Source organism: Falco punctatus, assembly GCF_963210335.1.
Source record: "Falco punctatus genome assembly, chromosome: 15".
Taxonomy (NCBI): domain Eukaryota; kingdom Metazoa; phylum Chordata; class Aves; order Falconiformes; family Falconidae; genus Falco; species Falco punctatus.
Genome location: NC_137595.1, coordinates 21063215 through 21082713, shown reverse-complemented (window position 1 = coordinate 21082713; position 19499 = coordinate 21063215). Strand labels below are relative to the sequence as shown.

General features: G+C 42.6%; 1 protein-coding gene across 2 annotated transcripts in view; it reads right to left on the bottom strand.

Annotated features, from left to right (window-relative positions):
* ABCB7 (ATP binding cassette subfamily B member 7) overlaps positions 1–6257 on the bottom strand; it is a 44817-nt gene extending 38560 nt beyond the window's left edge. Inside the window, exon 1 of one of the 2 annotated variants that reach the window (XM_080365409.1) lies at positions 6064–6257. In XM_080365409.1, coding sequence (XP_080221535.1) covers positions 6064–6222 — 159 coding nt within the window. In that variant the 5' untranslated portion in view covers positions 6223–6257. Of the gene's footprint in view, positions 1–4311; positions 4444–6063 lie in introns of those variants that run through there. The other variant, XM_080365410.1, reaches the window with a different exon arrangement.
* Positions 6258–19499: the final 13242 nt, after the last annotated feature.

Here is a 19499-nt window from a genome sequence, read left to right as displayed (position 1 = left end):
ACCAATACGAAAGGCAGCAGTGTTCTTTAATTCCACAAAGGCAGTTACATCAATACAACTCTACCTGCTTCACCAGTCAGAGGCCATTCAGAAGTAGGGATTATATGATGACAATGTAGAATTTATAGCAGAGACAAGATCCAGGGTGAGAGGCTTAATACCAGCAAGTCCTACATTCATACCAATGAGATTGAGTTCCTGTCTCATACAGCCTAGAGTGCAGTCAGTATATTGAAACGCTCAGCATCTTTACGCCAGCATTTATACTTCCTTAAACACATCATGCCAATAAAAGACGGTTAAGACACCATGCCAAAGTGAAGTTTAGGAGCTGATGAACCACTACTCAATGCTTTGGCTTCTCAAGACAACACAGCTGGAACCTCTCGTGAGCAGTGCCATTCTCTCCTGCTTGGCCTTGCAAGAAAAAAAAAATCTTGAGTACTGTAAGAACTGAAATCCAGGTATTCAACTCTGAATGCATTTTGCTGTTGTTGTCGTATATTCCTAGCACATGGGAGTACACAACTGATGCTCCAACAGCTATTGGAAAGAAACTAGTTACGGTTTTTCTAGAATGTACTCATAGGACATGATAAAAATATTTTACTAATAATTCATATCCTTTGACCCCAGAGCTGGCAAAGCTCTCTTCTGCCTGACATAGGAGACAAACACCATCAAAAGAACAACTTCTATTGAAACACCAGCAAACCCGGTCTCAATCGCTGCATTAGACTACCTGCTTGACTGAAGCTATGAACTGTCATAGGGTTAAGAGATGAATACAGCAAAAAGATGAAAAGATATAAAAAAGAAAAGATTTTTATAAGAAAAGATTTTTTCTTATAAAAAATAAGAAAACCTGTTCTTATTTTCAGTCTTTAGCCTGGAAGACTGGAGGTTTCAATCCTCTCCTAGGCTCCTACTAAAACCCAAGTCTCAGCAAAGAAATAAAGAATTAAACAAGGTGAACAATTTATTTCACTGATAAATCCTCCAGCCATCACAGTATTATTAACAAAAATGCCCAAATGAGTCCGACTGAAGCCTACGCTGTCACTCTCTGCAATTCCTGCGGGCAGACTTGGGACTCCACTTTCCCTCATTACAACTCTTTCCCAAGAGATTTAAGACTACAAAGGAAAGGCATACTTGAACCTTCTCTGCAACACATAAAAGTAGCAGGTTATTGCTTTAAAGGAGCAGGAGCAAGTCCTGCTTATTTCTCAGTTTAAGAAATTATGCAGGGAACTTTAATTCTGGCATTTCCAAACTTCTGAATGCCTGACTCTGCACCATTATGTTCTTTTAATGTATTTTTGGATATGATTCTATATACTCTAAAGGATGAAACAGATGTCTAGTACTGATTGCACATAAAAGTCATATTGCTAAAGTGTCATGACTGTTGGTGGTAGTTTAAATACTATAAATGCAAACAAACAACAGGGATTAAACACATTTGCGCAAGGTCAAATCCACACTTAGAAGCTTCTCTCTGGAATATATTATGTACCGTTCCAGACATACTGCACTAACCTAATGGGGATGATTTTGTGTTTTTTTAAAAAATAACTGTAATAGAAAAGATAACTGAAGGTGGGGTCCAAGTACCTGTGAAGTATTCCAGTCCCAGTGTCAATTTTGCTTAGTTTGCAAGGCAAGAAAAGATTAATAGGAAAGAGCAGAGGAAGATCAGAGAAAAGGTGAAAATATTCTGCTATAAATATAGACTAAACTGCCACCAATATGAACAATACAAACTTCACTGGAGTTACATATAACAATGGCCAATGTGCAATTGCTCTGTACACATAGATGAATGTGTACAGAGCAAATGAAACCAAGAAGGTTAACAAATAGATACCTTAAGGAGTTTTCCCCGTAACATCTTACTAACATACCCTCACGTTTGGCTTGTTTTGGTACAACACGTCTCAATGGCAGAGGAGAAAACCCACACAGCATCACAGCAGACACCCCAGTGTACCACAGCACCCCTGCTACAGGGAGTGTTGCTTACCCTGTGCCCCCCCTGTATTTCCCAAATTACTTTCAGATCAAATTCCCATAGTTCCATCTGTTTTACTTCATTATATAACCTCCCTTGCAACACTTTTCAGTATTATTAGATGTCCATTTTTATAGACAGACACATGGGACTGCTGATCTGCTCAGCAGTAATCCTTCCTCTATAATGGAATTTTGAAAATTCAAGGAATTTCAAATACTCCGTTACAAAGCATATATCTGTCAGTGAAGACTGTTGACTAACGGTGACTGTTGATTAACAGCTCCCATGCATCAAGCTGTTCAACTACACCATCAAAATCTAGAGAAGAGAATTTAGCAATGCACACAGACATGTGAAATGATGCCTTGGACAATAAACATCAGTATAATTTCACAGAACGGTCCAAGCTTCAGGTAAAAAGAAAAAGAACGGCAAAATAGAAATACATTTAATGAAAATACCTGAAATTTCTTTTACAACCACTTCCAGAGAAAAGGATATTATTAAATTATGCAGAAGAACATGCTCTTTATCACATCATGTGGCAGCTGGAAGGGCAAGATAATGCAAGGGGGAAAAAAAAAAAAAAGTCTTTATTTTTTACCGTTACACTTGCAGCATTTTACAAAGCCCCGCTTTCTACAACTGCCAACATCCTCTCTGAAAGAAACCCCTCAGTGTATTTCTTAGCTTATACGGATTCCTAGTAAAATAATTATCCTTAGTTAAAAGCTGTTGGACCTTTTCAGTCAAATGCTATTTTCCTTCCATTTAAGTTTTAGATTGAATAGAATTTGCTATTGCTTTTATTTTGGATGCGGGCAAACTGTTCTACAAAAAAACCCTAAGCTTCCTAGGAAAAAAATAGTCTTTGCTTGGTTACTTTTCAGAGTTCAACAAGCAGGCCACATCCAACTTGCCGATTCTCTCTATCACTACCCAGCAGAGATCCTAAATTCAAAATATGAGTTCTGACATAACGAACCCCTGCCTACTCCAACCACAGGAGGGTAAACTGAAGGAGCGACACTTACGGAAATGCAAACTGATCTCAATATCAATAAATGGCATCTGATCACAGTTCTGCAATATTTACAGCACCTGTTTTTCCCCTCCATAAATTTAGCTATTTTCCTTTCCAGGATATAAATGTTACATGTCTTGTTACTCAGAAAAGCAAGATTCTAATCAAAAACAGTGAAAAACGAAAAATGTAAGCGTGAGGGAAAAAAATAGATCTGTAATGCAACAGTACCTAAACAACTCTACTATATTTGAATCTCATTGTACTAACTGCCATAGAAAATACATACACTGTATTATAAGACAATTTAACAATTCCAAGCTTAAAAAAAAAAAACTTCCAGCCAACATGAGACAATGAAGACAGGGGGATCAAGTACTGCATGGATACAAAGCAGAGTAGAAGGATGACAGGCAAGTGTTTGAAATGACCTTTTTCAAAAAGAATGGTTGGTAACTTTGCTGTTATGGTCCTATTTCACCAGAGCTTTTCCTTCCTTTAATCACACTTTTTCCCACAAGTTAAGCTGCGGCTATAGTGTTTACCAGCCTGAGCTGTACAAGGCAGAGCTCCTGAACGACACAGCTACGCTGCCACAAGCCTCTGCTATTTGCGTAGTTACAGCAATAAAAGCTGAACTGTGCTTGTACAGTTGATTTTACTCACAAAAATAATTTTACTACAGCAGTAAGAAGCACCATGCTGCTGGTATAACAATGTCACCTGAGGTGCGCCCTCCCAGGGAGGCCCTTACCATTTAGGAACACTTCGGGGAAGACATGCCAGTAAAGCCAACTATCTGGATTTCACAAGTGTTTGGGTCCCACCAGTCTCCCATTCCACATGAGATTAACAGGCTGGATCATGGGTATTTATTTCACATTTACTGCCTTTGCTTATATTCAACAACCTAGTGCAAAATCTAACCCATATTTGATACCTAGAATATAAAGGTAACATAAGAGCTTTTTCATGTGCTAAAGAATATATACTAAGATGTGTCATCACACAGTAGCCTGGAGGCTTTCACGAGAACATGTGCTATAAAACACTACTTTCATTAAACCTTATTCCCAGATGACTGTGAAGCACACTGCTTAGGACTGCAGCAAACAAATTTGTTTTAAATGCAAACCCAGGTGTACTTCTTTGATTTTTTAGTATCTATAAAAACTTTCAGAATAAGCCCATTAAAAATATTTAAGAGTCCTCATTAGTGTATAAACATAGCACAATAACTAAACAACAAACTAAAACAGGATGCACATACCTGCTTCCAAAAGATTTTTTAAATGCTGAACTGCCTAATTTATAAAAAAAAAAAAAATCAGTGGCTAGTCACTCTGAAATACAGCCTGCTGAAGTGTCTAGCCAACTGCTGACAGTCACTTCTGTTAATGTCGGCACAATATTTCTTGACCTAGCTGAAAAATCAAGGGGGGTGGGGAGGAGGGAGCAAAACGGAAACTCAAATCACCAGACAATGCATTTTTCCTCTGTCAGCAAATGTAATGACATGTTAAAAAAAAAAAAAAAGTCCCAAAATTTTAAAGGACATTACAACCAAAACCTCCAGAACAGTAAGCTTGAGCCTCCTGCCAGATAATAATAAATGACATTTGCACAACACACATAAAACATGTTGCCCATTTGTCATAATGTGGTACAAAGTTTTTATATAACAAAACGTAAGATCTTGCTCTTGCATTTAATGAATTCTAATTTTCATTCAAATACAGCTTGATGCAGAAGTGAAGCAAAAATTTATCACCAGACTGTAAAAAAAGAAATGCATAATTGTCCACTTTCTAACATAGATGTGCCTAGAAACTAAAAGGCCAAAGAGACGAGCGCATATATATACTACAGACATCGCCTCAGCTTTCTAGTTCAGAAAATCTGGTGCTTAGCAACACGTGGCAATTAAAACTTATCAGCAAGGATGATAATAAAAACATTCAAAAGGAAAACAGGACTATAATTAATACGTCTATACATCACCATGATAACATTGTTGCTTACTCACTAACATCTGAAATATGTTTCCAGGAACATCGGACAATACTGAGTAGCCTGATGTATTTCAATGTCTCCAAACACATGGGAGAAATACTTTATCTGCGTCACCTTCAACTCCCAGCTTCTTGTCTTGCACAGGTTTCAAAACTAAAACCCCCAAGCTGGACTGCTTCAGTCCTGCTCATCCCATCTAACCCAGTGAGTAACATGAACCTGACCGCAGCCTATGACAGAATTCTGTCTGTCAGGGGCAACTAATCAAGGCGGATGACAATGAAAACTAGTCACAAACACTGGTACTCTGGAGGGGAAAAAAGAAGAAACCAAAAAAGGTTATTATCAAACAGTAATAATAACCATCTGGGAGTTTATGGGAAGTTCATCCGGCTCAATCTTTGAGACACACTTCCTTCATTCACTCTGAAAAATGCATAGGTATTGTCGAAGGCTGGACTTACTCAATTTGAGACACGTACTCAATTCTTTACTTGTAACAAAAAAATCATTCACTGGAACGTGTTACAGCCTTCCACTGCTGACAGAAAGAATTCAAATTCCCATTTCTTTTCCCTACATAACGGCAAAATTAGCTGTCAGCATAAGTTATCCTCTACACAATGTTCAGCGCCCGTGCGAAGGCATTTCTGTAACGCTGGCCCACGGACAGCTGATCGGAGGCGGCGCAGGCGGAGGGACGGTGCCCCGAACACGGCACAAGGGGGGCAGCTCCGGCCTGCAGCCGCCCGCAGCCCCTCCAGGAAGGCTGCATGAGGCGAGCCGCGCCACGGCCCCCCGGCCGCTCTGCGGGGGCTCCCTCAGCTGCTCTGAGGGGGCTCCCCCGTCCGGCCCGGGCCCCGACAGCCGGGCGAGGTACGGACGGCGCAGGCCGCCCCGCAGGGCTCCAGGGGCAGCAGCGGGGCCCGACGCCCCTCCTCAGCCCCTCACCGCCCGCCCCCGGCGCCCTCCGCCGCCCTGCCCTTGCCGGGCCGGCGTCCCCACGCACCTGGCCGCTCCCCGGGGCCCGCTGCCGCCCGCTCCCCGCCAGCCAGCCGTGCGCGCAGGCGGCGGCGGCCGCCGGAGGCCGCAGCAGGGCGAAGGCCAGCAGCCGCCGCTTGAGGGACCCGGCTGCCGCCAGGCTGCGCGGAGCCCCCAGCAGCGCCATCTTGCGCGGGGCGGAGCAGAGGATTGTGGGACGCCGGCGGACCCGCTGGGAGGAGGGGCGGGGCGGGACCGCGCTCCCGGCCCGGCCGCGCGGAGGAGAAGGCGGGGCGCGTCGCCATGGCAACACCGCCCGCCGGGGCCGCCCGGTGTGGCGGGAGGGCGCGGGTGCTGCCCCCGCCCTGCCCCGCCGCGCTGAGGGGTCGGCCGCCTCCCGGTACGGCTAGGTCGCGGCCTCTGGCGCTCCCGAGCCGGCACCTCCTCGGGGCGGTTCTCGCTCCGGCGGTACCGGTAATGTGGAGAAATCGGGGTGGTGAAACAGGGGGGCCCGCATCCCAAACCACGAACTGCCAGCACCGCTCACACAGGGCAGCGGCGCCATGAACATGGCGGCACTTCGGCATACAGTCTGTGTTGCTCAGTCGGGCGCTCTCCCAAGGTGCCGTTAGTGCTCTCGCCTTCCCCACGGGCGGCTGGACCCCGGGGTGGCTGCCGGCGCAGAGCCCGAGCGGGCGCGGGTCCCTGCCGGTGCGCTGGGCTGGGGCACAGACCTCGGCCCGCAGCACCGGAGCGAAGCTGTGCCCAGATGGCACAGGGCGGCATGGCTCCGCACACCTCATGCTGCATTCTGCACCCTGCCTGGGGCTTGGCTGCGAGCCACCTTCGGCCAGCACAGCCCTCAGCTCAGCCGTGGCTCCTCTATGACCAGCGTAACGCAGCAGTAGTATGGTTCCTAATTAACCACCCCGTTTAGGAAGACAGAGATACGCCACGGATTACATTTATAATGGCCTATATACTCCCATCTGATTGGAATGCAGAGCCGAGAGGAAGCTGTAACTCTGTGTGGCATTTTTAATCACATAAAGATTTCTTCAAAGCTACCAGAGCTTGACTGCTGATGCTCTCGCCTTGAGGGCAAGTTGTAAGCTCATTTGCTGGGGAGAGAGACAGACAGACAGACAGAAAGGAAGAGGACAATTGGCTTAAAGCTGATTTTTAATGAGACAGGTTTTCTCTACCCTGCACTTTGATACGCAACTTTGCTTCTGACCAGGATTCACTTTAAACGACAGAGGCGACATTTCTCTGTCACTAATCTAATTCTTCATCCTAATTGCATCTGGCAGAGCTTGGTCTGAACAGTGCCGCCCGGTGGCATCGTTCAGAAAGATAAACACACATTCTAGGCATACAGCTTCCATAGATCCGCTGCCCGTGGTACGCCCTTGTCAACATGGAAGTTTGACCAGGCAGGATGTGGTAATTGTGACTGGCTGGGATAGCATGGACAGAGAGGCTGGCCAGAACTGCAGCATCTTTCGAGGGATCTCAAATGTTTCTGCAATGCTTCCACATGCACTGCTGAGGAGCCTCCATACGTGCAGATACAGTGTGTTCTGGATCGGTCTGACCTGCAGCGCAGGCTCTTGGCCGCGTGATACGTGTCCAGTATTTCCACCGCCTCAAGCTCTCTGGACATGTGCAGCACCAAATACCCTGTGTGTGGGTAAACGAACCCTGAATTGTGGTGTCGCAGTAGTTGACTCGGCTCTAATGCCTCTCTAACGGAGACTGGCAAAATCACTCGGCAAACGTGTACTGCTAAACCTCACGGTACCGCGCTGAGGCAACCGCACCGTTACACTCTTGCCTTCCTTCAACAGGGAGAGAAGAGCAGGTCCCATGCGACCAGTGACAGAACCACCTACATACTTCCAGCAAGACCCTAAACCTGAAGACGGAAACACGCATTTGAGCAATCAGGTCATACTGCCTTTAGGACAGAGCTGCGCTAATTTTTTGTCTAATACAGTTCTAAAATTCTGCATCAAGCACCAACCGCATAAGAAATAAACCCATTCCTCTCATGAAATACAAAGAGCAATGTCTAGTGTTCTGATGGAATACTGAAAATGACGTTCTGTCATTCATCTGGCACTGAGAAATCGTATCAGCGGACGGGTGGAGAGGAGGCGATTAATTTTGAAAAAGGAATTGGAAGTGCTAAGTGCTAGCAGCTTAGTCTACAGATAACTGAGGGGTGACAATACCCCGTGCCGAAAACATTTAAGAAGGGCAAGAAATTACTAATGCTGATAGAAGGAAGGAGTACTGGAAGCAATGGGATCAGATGAAGTACAGGAAAGCTACAGATAAATACCTGGCGAATAATTGTCATCATGGCAATGTGAGAGAGAGTTGGTGTGATAAACGCAGTCATGATTCATGTCAAAAATAGAATGTACTGTGATAAGTGTAATTGTTGTACCCTATGTAAATCTGGGACCTGTATCGCAGTTGTGGTGAGTGGGTGCCTGTGGTTCTCCTTTAAGACAATGTGATGGTTTCCCCTTCCCCTGAGGCAATCGCTGCTTGGAAAAGCCCGCTGAAGCTGAAGGAGATAAGGAAAGCAAAACCAGGTAGGGAAGGCCCGCCGAAGGAGACAAAGGCCTTGAGATTTGAAAAAAGCGCGCCAAAGGAGAGCCAACAGGAGAACCCTAACGACCCAATGGGGAAAGAGCGGGACGAACATCCAGTGAGAGGAGATTGGTCAAGATCCGGGGATAAAAGATGCTGCTTTTAGGACTCAGGTGTGCGTGTGGTGGAACTAATTGAGTTCTCTGCGCACCCAGCGCTGTTTTTGCTTATTGTTTCTCAACCTAAATTGATTGAACCCAAAATAAAATTGTTTTAATTGTTATCGTTTCTAACATTGGTATCCCCTCATTCAGGATATTTACAACTAGAGTGCCTAAGACACGAGAAAATGATCTGCACTGAAGAATCTGCCATTACACATATATGCATATGCTCACAGTATCAAGTGGCTGTGTGGTATTTGATGGAAAATTTTATAATTAGCAATTTTAATATGCCATTATCATGAACTGAGAAAAAAAACAGCTTTAGAATTTCCATTTTCTGCGCTAATGCGTATGGGGTTATTTTTTCCTACACTTTGAAGGCCAAAAAGGTACTTAATATATTTGAAACTAGTATTTTCCCTGCACATTTTGCCTTTACCTGCTCTTCCTTCTTCAATAACTCCCTGGTGCTGCTGCGTTTATTTCCTCCCCCTACTATTTTCAGTATTTTCTCCAGTTCCCATCTTCTTTCCTTCCCTCTCTCTTTCTCTCTCTCCTTTTGATCCCAGTTTATTTACATAGTACCAGATTATTGATACCTGTATGCATCAGTGCACAAACGGCGAGGGAGATGCAGAGAGGGGAAGAGGCCATAGACCTACAGTGGCCAGGAACAGGACTGCCCCTTCTCTCAAAGTGACCTAGCCAGGAGAACAAAGCTCATGCTATAGACACAGAAAGCTAACAGACGCGTTTTATAAATTTACACTGTTTAAAGTAGTGTGGGACAAAAAAAAAGAAAGAAAACCAAATAAAATCTGTTTCTCAGCAGATTTAGCTGTAGAAGCAGAGGATTTGCTGGGAGACAGGCAGAAATCAACGCAAGCTCCGAAGTGGTCATGAGATAAACTTAACAGTAGCAGCTCAGCAGAAGAAACATAAGCCCTGCTGCATGTAGGCAAAATAAGACCTTATTTAGAGTTTATTAAAGTTTTTAAGTTCTTTCTCATTAAAGGTGTTTAATATGATTATAAATTCGTAATGAACTTTACACATCGTGGCAAATACTTACTTCTTCCAGCTGTAAAAAAGCAGAGTACAATTTCAAAAAGACTATTTATAAATCTAAGATATATAACATATTATACATTTCTATAAAATGGAAAGCATCAACACTGAATGCCAGATAATCAGTATGCCAGGCAAGACTGAAACCTGTATTTTGTATGGTAAACCTTGACAATTCCATTTGTGGCAGGAATCAGACTACATGAAAGTGCCCCCAGAGCTGTTGAAATCAAAATGAATTTGGGAGTCAGGCTAGGGGATAAAGAAAAGTAGCAATACGCAATCATAATTTATAAACAACAGTACAGGAAGGGTATGAGCACAAGGAGGCAAATGCTTCACCAAAGTATATGAAGAAAGTGGGAAAATTAATGGGAAGAAATGAATGCAAGGAAAGTAAAAATGGGAAGACAGGACAAGACTGTGGGGTGGAAAAGAACCCCTCACTCAGAGAAATAAAATTAGTTTGGGCAAGTAGAATATGTGCCAAAAGGCACAGTACTCATTTGGAGATGGGGACTGTTGTACTTATTTCTAGAAAAATATGAACTATTAATACTCAGACCTTACATTTAAGAACAGAGCAGCTACACATACATTTGAAGTGCAGTATGAATTACACTTTGTATCAATTAAATAGCATCTGAGCTCTATTTTTAAATGTTTGATTATGTTACAAAATTGGCATTCTGATTTTCTTCTTTAAAAAGCATGGGTTTGTCCACCTTTACCCTAAACAAGACTTGTTGTATATTTTGTTAAGGCAAACAGTTTAAATGTTGTATGAACATATCGTTACCTGCTTTACATATTATTTAAAATGTATCATATCAGCTAGTTCAATTACAGATAACACAGGGCTATAAAACTATCTAAAATCCTAACTAGAATGCCTCTAAAATCCTAACCAAAATGCGCGCCACTGAAAAAGGCTGTTTAACCTCTCACATGACAGCCACAAGTCACCTTAAATACCAGGAATGTGTTATGTATTTTGGTTATTTGATCTCAGTCTCTCCTAGAATTTTGTGGTTTTGCCCAGTGTTGTATTGGTTGTAGAATGCATGCTGTTATATTCTTACTGAGTCTTCCTAAGACTGGCCTTGCACTATTTTCATTCTGAATATCAGCCATCTGGCACTGTGTGCTGCAGTATTTAGTGCCACAAATAATAATGAAAATCATGGTAATATTTCGTGATACTTTAACGTAAAAATGTAAGACAGAGGGTATAAAACTTTGGGCCTATAATCTTAAAGCTGCCAAAGCATGTTGTTCCCTCTGCCCTTGTTTTCCATAAATGATTCTTTGACTGAAGACAGCAGTGGTAATAGGAAAGTCATTGGCTAATGCACGTTAATGAAGCTGCGTTCCTTTGATATTGTATGAATTCACTTTAGGATAGAATAAACCTTGTAGTTATAATGAATATAAGAAATATATTCTAATGTAACTAGTAGTTGCACAACAAAAGCTACTATGAAATTCTCCATACAGCCCTGTACCAAGGCTAAAAACTTACATTTACTCAAAGATTGTAGGTACAGTAATTAGGTCATGTAACCATAGTCTGAAAGAAATAATTAATGAAATAACTGATGAAAGAAGGAGTCTGTTTCTCTTTCTTTAACTTTCTCTAACAAGGGGCCTGTTTAAAAGTTATCTAGAGGGAGTGACTGAAAGAAACAAGCAGAAGAAACAGATGGTCGACAAGGACATAAATTAGCTCAGACCAATAAGAACACTGCAAACTTGCAAGACCATCACATACAAGGCAAAAGGTGAAAAGTACACCATGAGGAAGACCTACGGGCCTTCCTCCCAGAGACCCCTGCCCACAATTCTTGGAGGAATTTGCACAAGGGCAAAGGACTGATAAGCTGATTAACATACAAAGGGAGAGTAGGCGGGGTTAGGTAATGAATATGTATAGGCGTTAATTGAATATTCATTGTATAAATATAAGATAATCAGTTACTTTAGACATGCACGTTAGGCGGAAAGATCCCCCGTGCATCCAGTGCTGTCAATAAAGGATACTCAGTTACTAAGAAATTTTGACTACGTTCTTTAAATCACCTTGTAGTTAACGATCAGCTACAGTCCTGAAGAAAAATGGGTAGGAAAAGAGCCAAGATTTATACCTTTCTGCTCCAGTAGACGTGGGCCCATCCAAGACACATGAGAAAATGGCATTTGACTTCAGATAGACCGGAGAGGGCTCTGTTTTTTCCATCAGTCAAGCCCTGCAGAAACGCTTGAACATTAAAACAGCTTTTTCCTTCTGTCTCCCCACATCAAAATCGATGACGAGACTGTTGCATATTCAGCAAAACTGTTGTTCTCAAAGTAGTTAAGTTGCATAATTAGATGGGGCTTAAAAGAGTGAAAGTGCAGAAATGCAGGAGCCTTCCACCCAGGGAGGCAACCCCACCTCCCCGTTCAATCTCATATTCATCTATCTGACTATGTCCCTACCTGGGGCTCAAGGATGCAGGAGTGCAGCCGCGTCTCTGGGATCCTTCACAAAAATGAAGAAAGGCCAGAGGTACAGAGGCAAATTCTCACTGAAATCGCCAGGAAGTTGCCGGTGTACACAAGAACAGGGAATGGAGGTCAGCTAAGCAGAGAGCTTTGTTCCTCTAAAGCTAACCAAGCACGCTAAAGTAGCATATGCTGGCAATCCAGACGATACTGCCAATCAACAGGGCGTTCCTAACGCCACTGCGTGCACAGAGTAACTCTTGTACAAGTAATGCCAATGCCTTTTCTCTCGGGTTTTATGCTTGGGAAAACAAAAAACCTTGAACACTTCCGCTCATCTCCAGTGGAGTGCCAGGTGCTGCCTTTGAGAAGCAGTATCTGCAGTTCAAAAGCCCACTTATGTTGTCTGCTTTTTTATTTTATATTTTATATTAATTGCAAATAAATTGCACATAATATAAAATTATATACTATATTATATGCAAATTACTATTGTCTAATAGTAATAGAATGACAAAATCCGTAGTTGTTTCTACTTAGAATGGATCTAGCTTAAAGATGCAGGACATAATTCTGTGAAAAGATTTCTGGACCTTGTTTGGTGATTAAATGCGTACGGTGCCTCTTTCAAAGCTTGAAAGAAATCGGTGTTAATATTGGAGGCTCTGCCCTGTTCATGTCTGTCAGACAAGCCAGAGCATTCTGAAGGAGAGACCTGCTGTACAGGCAATTACCAACATGGAATGCTTGTAAAGTCTGAGTAAATGTGGAGGCCAGAGGGAAGTGTACACTTGTGGTTTATCGCTTTTAAGCTGGTTGTGTGCTTTGCAGTGAGGATTGTTCCCCGCACCTGCGAGTCTCCAGAAGAATTATGAGCCTTGCTTATCTGATTGTGACCTGGCAGCAAAAATCAGCTGCAAATGCACTCCTCTTTTGAAGTGATAGAGGAAAGAGTGTGAATAGTTGGGAAATGAGTGGAATCTTAACTAACGTGTGAAAAAAGAACACCTTTCAATTTTTGGTATTAACGTGTCTTTCATTTCAGGTATTCGATTCTGTGATAGATGCCTGCTAATAAAACCTGATCGCTGCAGGAGCGGCCTGGAAACTAGGACCACGTGTGGCAATCGTTTAGCTGAGGGGAATGTGCTCGAGCTTGTCTAGACACCAATTAACATGATGAGTCATGCTGACAGAGCATAAGGGAGTGGGGGACGGATGGCACCAAGGAAAGATCACACCTTGCTGTTGATTGATGGTAGTTAACCACCAATCGGGGATTGCTTAGTATGCAATGCTTAGCTCAAAAGAACCAATCTGTTTAAACGCGCGACTTCTGAAAGTATATATACCCGTGTATCTATACAATAAATTGATATTTACTTGCGTCAGGCTGTGTCCCGTCTCTCCATCACAGCAGATCACTGTCACCATTGTTCCGTCTGTGCCATGTAAGTTACTGGACAGTTCTTCACTGAAGTGAGTAGAGTCACCATGAAGTGATGTGAAGGGGCTGGCCCTTCCCGTGTCTTTTTACACAGGAAGGTACCCAAGTACCTCTGCTCCTGCTGCAGGCACCGGCGCGTGCTCCCATGGGGCAGCACCAGCAGTCGCATTTCTGCTCTTTGGGGCCCTGAAGCGTTTCCGGTTCCCACACTTGGAAGTGTATCAGTTCCTAGAAAGCATGCCACCTAGTGAAAATTAACTGATTAAATAGGCAGGGTAAAATAAATTATAATTTTGACTTTTTTAAAAGAAATTCCAGGCCTTTACCTGTGGTATTTTCCAAAAATTTTAAATCCTTTAAAAATTCACCAGTGGTACCAACTTCAAAACAGATTCCAAAACTATGAACTGTCCTTTTACTTGGTATAGCAAGGAGTCTTCAAGTGAAAAGCAAAGAGGCTGTAGTCATATTGCATTCGGGCCACTAAGGGGAGCTATTTATTGATGAAACTGTGTTGTGTAATCAAGGGGCTGAATAAACCACACACCCCATCCCACCCCATATTTTAGTACCCCTTGTGTTACAACCGTGTGCTTTACACATCCTGATTTCAACTTTGCTTTTGTTCTCTAGGGTGAATAACTGCATTGGATTTTCTAACTACAAATTCTTTCTACTGTTCTTAGCCTATTCTTTGTTGTATTGCTTGTATATTGCTGCAACAGTCTTCAAGTATTTCATTAAGTATTGGACAGTAAGTTGTGAAATCTGGTTACTTCTGCATATCCTGTGAGTCTCATGGGGTTTAGTCACTCTTGTTACTTTTTTTGCTTTTGGTCAGTGGAGGGTCTGCATTTCTTTCGTAAGGTATTTTCCTGTGCCTTGTTTTGCGTGCAACTCCGTTTATATGTCTGAAATGTACAAAGCGAGAAGCAAACCAACTTCAGGAATTTCAAATTGCAGAGTTAGCTTCTGGCAAAGAAGTTATATCCTTTCCCTGTTCTCGCATGTATGTATCTCAGAATTTCTGGAAAACTGCCAGAAGTTACTTAGTCTAGAAAACTCAAATGTTATCCAAAGGAAGACACACTTCACTGAAAGACAGCCCAGGATGCTGTTCACAACAATGTTCTGGTGGTTTTTTTAATACACATTAGGATATATTATGATTCATGCCACTGAAACTAGAGGTGTTACAAAGGGATAAACACCGTTTGAGTTAGGTTAGGCTCTTGGATGTAAATGTGGTTAATCTTCCCAACTCCAAATACAGCTGCTGTTGCCTGGCCCTATCTCTTTTGTGCTTAAAAAAATACCCCAATCTTCTACTGATTATGGAAATAATTGTCTTCTAAGTAGACATTCTTAGCTGTCAACATTTGATGCTTTTAAAGTGGTTCCAAGAACTCCTCCTACGTATTTCAGTTATATTACAGGAAATCATTAATTGTGGGTGGGTGGTTTTCTTTTATGTTGCTTCCTGAACTGCCCAGGCATACTTTTTTTCACGTTTATCTGTATTGGTGTCTTAAGTATCAGGTCTCTCGCACTTAAGGAGGGCAAGCAAAGAAGAGAAAGCACAGATTGCAGACCCTGGGGTTGCTACCCTAAAGTTTACTGTAACTGATGGTTTCCAAAATCACAATTCCTTGATCTGCTCTCTTCTCTTCTCTGGTATCAAAGTGTAACACCCTGGCACTGATCTGTACATATTTACTGAAAAGAAAAAAGAAAAGGTCAAAAATCCTTGCTCATTTTCAAATCCTCGTATGACTCCTTTCTCAATTTAAAAGCAGACTGAAATAAAGGATGCTTCTTACTCCGTTATCAGTTACCACTCATATGCAAGCAATGCCAACTGACAGTCCCAGTAAGAGGCTGGCCTTTTGTCACTCATTTGTTTATGTCCCCTCTGCTGCTTGACTCTGACTGTGTTTAAGTAACTTAACTTTGCTGTGCATTAATTTATTAAAGATCTGTCGGTTTAATGGCTAATCACTAAAATGCCTCCCGAGATGCTCGTGGGGCACTAGCAGGAATTGTCGCTTGTGCTAAGAAAGGTGCAGAGACTTGAGCTCTGTGGCTGCTTATATGGGATGAGCAAAGGCCGAGATGTGGCATTTTACTCTGAGGCCCCCACAGCCTCTCTGTAGATGTACGCGTATGAGGATCTCTGGCACTTGACTCTTCTACTGTAGCAAGGAGCAAGGGCTGCTTCTGCTTGTAAGGTCCCGCTTGGCTTTCAGACTTTCCCAAACCACCTGGCTCAGTTCTAACGCTACCTGGTTGCTGTAGCTATGCAGGCTGGGTTTTCTGGGCGTGACTTATATTGCAGGAGGTGCAGGGTTTAATGTATGCACAGGAAACTCGGCAGAACGTAAACACGGCTTCAAGAGCGCGTCTGCTTATTTCCCCGTGGGCATGTTTCTTGTGGGAAGCTGGGACTGTACTGGCTCTGTTACGCACAGAAAGCTAGTAGTGAGACCCCACTCTTTCTGCTGGGGTTCCTGGAGGGGAAATGTACCCGATCATTTCTTTGTCTCTTCTTGCACTTTATAGTGAGCTGTGACTCTTGTGTACACCAGTTTGAGAACTCCAGATAGGATTTTTAGAGGATAACTTTCTTCTCTCTAGGAACAAAGAATTTCCAGCTTTTATTTGCTCCTGTCACTTGTTCTGTGTTGCTTTTCCTTCCAGGGTGAGCTGACTAATGGACGTTCCCAATTTCACGTCCTTTTCCTTCTCTTTGTGGTGGTCACGTTCTTCGTAAGATGGCGGCCAGGGTGGGGACACATGGAGGCGATGCTCTGCCAGGCCCACGGTCGCAGGATGGGCAGCTGGCAGTGGCTCCTGGCTCATCTGCTGCCCGGAGCCTGCCCAGGACAGCAGCTGCCTCAGTGTTTGCAGCAGCTGCAGAAATGGGTTTCTGTTCTCTGGATGCTTGTTTTTAACCAAGTGCTGAAACTTCTACAGTTCAAGCTGCTAATTAGCTGATGCTGCATGGCCAGTAATAAACATCAATATGTCAGACTTTTAACTTTCTGCTTTGTATTTTACGTCAATACTTCTAGTCCCCTGAGGAGAAGAAAATATATTATCGTAAGGTAAGCAAGGTAACACAGAGACGGGGACGGTTCAGAAAAGATAGGAAGACAAATCCATTTGTGCTACAGGCAAAAATAACAACAAAAAAGCATCTAAACATTTTCTTCAGTATTGCCTTTTACCTCTGAACATCATTTCTTAGTACAGTACAAAAAGTGCATAGTGCAGGCAAAGTTTACTCATTTTTAGTGCAATAATTCCTTATATACACATACTAAACCAACCTATTTGTAAGTAAGATTTACACCCTCTGCTGTTTCACTAGCTGTCAATTGTTAAAAACTTGCTGGGACCCCTCAGCATGCAGGCACCATCTCCACTGCCTTGCTGAATGCTAATGAGCTTCCACCTAATTTAACCACAGAAAGATATCTCTTCCATATCACCACCTATTACTAGCTCCAAAACTGTCTGGTGAAGCTTAGTAGAGATATGCCCGGTCTTTTTAGCTGCTTGTAAAAACTGGAAGCCACACCAGGCAGTGCAAAATACAGCAGGAAGACCTTCTCGAGGACCATCATACCATGCCCACACCAGGGAACTGTCTTAGTGTCTACCAAATACCTTGAAGCCATTCCTCGTGCAAGATAGAAGGTACGAATGACAGAAGAAACAACATATGGAAGTTCATATGTTAACAACACAGTTACTATATTTAGAGGCAGGCATGAAGCAGTATATTAAAGACATGCCTATACCTAGCTGTGCTCTAGGTCAGCCCTGAGATTATTCTGCCCCAGCTGACAGACCATATCATAGTTTTGTGGCTAAGATCCAGAAACGAAACTCATTTCGATTTTCCTTTCATCATCCTGAGTTAGGACACACATATCCAGGCTGCCCCCAACTTTTTATTCAGACCTTTCCCTTCCAAGAATTTCCTGGGATTTGTAACTGAATTCATACCTCATTTTAACATTCCCCTTGAAGGGTTGAGTGTACTCCAACCCTATCTTTAGATATTTTTTTTTTAGCTTCGATCCATCTTCTATCCATGTGATAAATGGGATTTCTTAACAGTTCTTCTGGGACTTCAGCAGGGTGCTTTCACAAACCTATGAGCAACATACCTACTACCTTTTAGCAATGCTCCCTCCACTTGGACACGCAGTGAAGCTGGCTTCATGTAAGCACATAAGTTGCCAACTCTACTTCTTACCAGACTATAAATAAGTATATGGCTTGTTACTATTTCTTGATTAGGATTAAATGCAATCATAATCAAACATATTCAGGATAAGAATGGGCTTATAAGGAACAACATCAACCTTGGCTTTGAGGATTCTGCGATAAAAACTGATGCTTCAAAAGGCCTGAATTAATATGCCTATGGGAATAATTTGAATCAATTTTTATAGCTTTTTATAAAACCTCTTGGTTTATTGCAGTTCATACTTTCATTCTGCCCTATATTTCACAGTTCACATCCATCTGCAAATGTAATTTTTTTTGTCCATTCTGACTACATTTTCCCCTATTCATCTATTTTGAAGTAAATAGAGTAAATTAATACCAGTTTATTGCCTCTGAAATGCCTTGATTTTATGAGGTATGTAATACCTCCACACTAAAATTTCTGTGCTTCTACACTACACCCTAATGTATGATTCTTACAGGAAAAAATTAAGTACCCAATCCAATATCCTTTATTAGGCAGATGATGCTTTCAAAGTGTTGAGAAAACATGAGCAAATTAGCCTTCATGCCAACACCCCATATGCCAGGGGTGTCTTCATTTTTTAATCTTTGTTTTGCCATCAGGGATACTGAGACATGTTAGGACATAACGTGCTATCTTTCAGCACACTGACCTTCTTTGCAAGACCTAGTTTGGTGACTACACAGCTCCTGCAAGGACTGGTGGCTGTACAACAGATTATACCCATGTGCACCCCTCTGATTAACACAATATTAGTATGCCACAATAATTTAGCATTTAATATTTTAGTATTTTAGTATTGGCAGCATAGTATTTTACGGTGCTTTGGACGACAGTGTGGAAAAAGTCCAGATTAGATGTATTTTAGGATTCTATTCACAGCTCTCCTCTGTGGCGAGTTATTCCCATTTCCAGAACTTCTACTTCTTCTGCTGAGCTGCTACTGTCATCTTCTCTGAGTGCCAGCTCTGAAGCATGCATTGATTTCTGTCTGTCTCCAAGGAGATTCTTCTACAGCTACATCTCCTGAGAAATCGATTTTGTTTTTCTTTCTTTTTTTTGTCCCACACTACTTTTAAACAGTGTAAGTTTATAAAACTCGTCTGTTAGCTTTCTGTGTCTATAGCATGAGCTTTGTTCTCCTGGCTAGGTCACTTTGAGAGAAGGGGCAGTCCTGTTCCTGGCCACTGTAGGTCTATGGCCTCTTCCCCTCTCTGCATCTCCCTCGCCGTTTGTGCACTGATGCATACAGGTATCAATAATCTGGTACTATGTAAATAAACTGGGATCAAAAGGAGAGAGAGAAAGAGAGAGGGAAGGAAAGAAGATGGGAACTGGAGAAAATACTGAAAATAGTAGGGGGAGGAAATAAACGCAGCAGCACCAGGGAGTTATTGAAGAAGGAAGAGCAGGTAAAGGCAAAATGTGCA